General features: G+C 36.9%; 1 protein-coding gene across 1 annotated transcript; it reads left to right on the forward strand.

The window, feature by feature from the left end:
* The first annotated feature begins 202 nt into the window (after positions 1 to 202).
* LOC120684320 lies at positions 203 to 1328 on the forward strand. Its single transcript, XM_039966194.1, has 2 exons — positions 203 to 913; positions 1007 to 1328. The coding sequence occupies exons 1-2, from the start codon at positions 237 to 239 to the stop codon at positions 1326 to 1328; spliced, it is 999 nt and encodes a 332-aa protein (XP_039822128.1). The 5' UTR covers positions 203 to 236.
* Positions 1329 to 1768: the final 440 nt, after the last annotated feature.

The raw sequence follows: 1768 nt of genomic DNA on the forward strand, positions 1-1768 counted from the left end.
AATAGCCAGCTGGGTTGTCTGTCATGTGAAGAAGAAACAAGTTTCATGCGCTTGAAGCATGGCTACAAACAGTGTTACATGGGACATCGACGGTTTCTACCTGCTGACCATGAGTTTCGATATGATGCCAAATCTTTTGATGGAACTGAAGATCATCGATCGAAACCAGTTCCATGTTTTGGATTAAATCTTTTGGAAAAGATAAAATCAATCAAGGATTTTGACAGTTGAAAAACATGGAAGGGTGCTGGTGGCCTTTTTTTTACTTGTCTTATTGGAAGTATAATTTGCTCCGGCACAATCTTGACTTTATGCATATAGAAAAGAATGTCTGTGAAAATACATATGGGACACTTTTAGAAATGGAGGGCAAGTCAAAGGACAATCTGCAGGCTAGGAAAGACTTGCAAGAAATGAACATTCGGCCGGATCTACATCCACAAAAAAAGGCTAACGATAAGTATTACTTACCTCCTGCTTTGTATAATATGTCAAAAGAAGAGAAGCAACAGTTTTGTAAGGTCCTTCATGATATTAAGGTTCCAGATGGTTATTCTAGTAACATCTCCAAATGTGTAAATGTTGCTCAAGCAAAACTTTCAGGCCTAAAAAGTCATGATTGCCATATACTAATGCAACAACTTCTACCGGTTGCTTTGCGAGGGCTTCTCCCCGATGATGTTACATCTGTCCTGTTTGATCTTTGTGGGTATTTTAGAGAGCTAAATGCAAAGGTTCTCTACATAGATGATCTTGAAAAGTTAGAGGAGCGAATTATAATGACGTTATGTCGGATGGAGATGATATTTCCTCCAGGATTTTTTACTATGATGGTGCATCTAGTTCTTCACTTAGCAACAGAGGCAAAAATAGGTGGTCCAGTTTGCTATCGATCAATGTATTTTGTGGAAAGGTGCACACTTTTCTTAAGATTGATAGAACCCTGTTTTACCTATTGATATACATGTTTATTTAACATTTTTGTTTATATGATGCTGCTATGCAGGTACCTTGGTGAGCTGAAATCAAATGTGAGGAACAAAGCTCATCCAGAGGGATGTATTGCCGAATCAGTTTTGGCAAAAGAGGCTATGGTACTTTGTTCAGGATTTCTTGATGGTTTTCAAAGCTTGGTTAACAAGCTCTCAAGGACTGATGATAGTGATGAAACACTTGGATCTTCTATTGGACCAGCATCAACTCTTTTTCCAAATGCTGGAAGGGCACTTGGAAAGCCACGAAGTTATGCTATAAGAGGTCTGGCAAAAGTACAAGCACATAGATATGTGTTATTCAATTGTTCTGATGTCAATCCATACCTTAGGTAATACCTCTAAACTTATAAATGTAGATTTAATAATTTTCATATCACACATTTTCTTACAAGATATATTATAGAGCTCATGCTGAAGAGATCACAACTAAGCATACTGGACGTCGAGGGAGCCATAGAGAAGTTGAGAAAATACAAAATGAGAAGTTCCATCAATGGTTTAGAGGACATGTAAGTGTCATATCCTACGTCCTTTACATCTAACACTAAAGTATGAAACTAACTTGTATAGTTGTACAGATTATGCAGATTGAGAGGGGAGATGGCATTCACAGTTTGAAAGATGGCATCAGATGGCCGAATTATTTAATTTTTTTCAGTTCTACAATTTAGTTTTGTACAAAGGTAAAAGTAGCATGTGAGGTTCTTCTTTGTCTTGTTACTTGCTAGTTATCTGTATCAACAAATGTAGATTTCTCTAACAAAATGATAATT

The sequence above is a fragment of the Panicum virgatum genome, chromosome 8N (assembly GCF_016808335.1).
Source record: "Panicum virgatum strain AP13 chromosome 8N, P.virgatum_v5, whole genome shotgun sequence".
Classification (NCBI taxonomy): Eukaryota; Viridiplantae; Streptophyta; class Magnoliopsida; order Poales; family Poaceae; genus Panicum; species Panicum virgatum.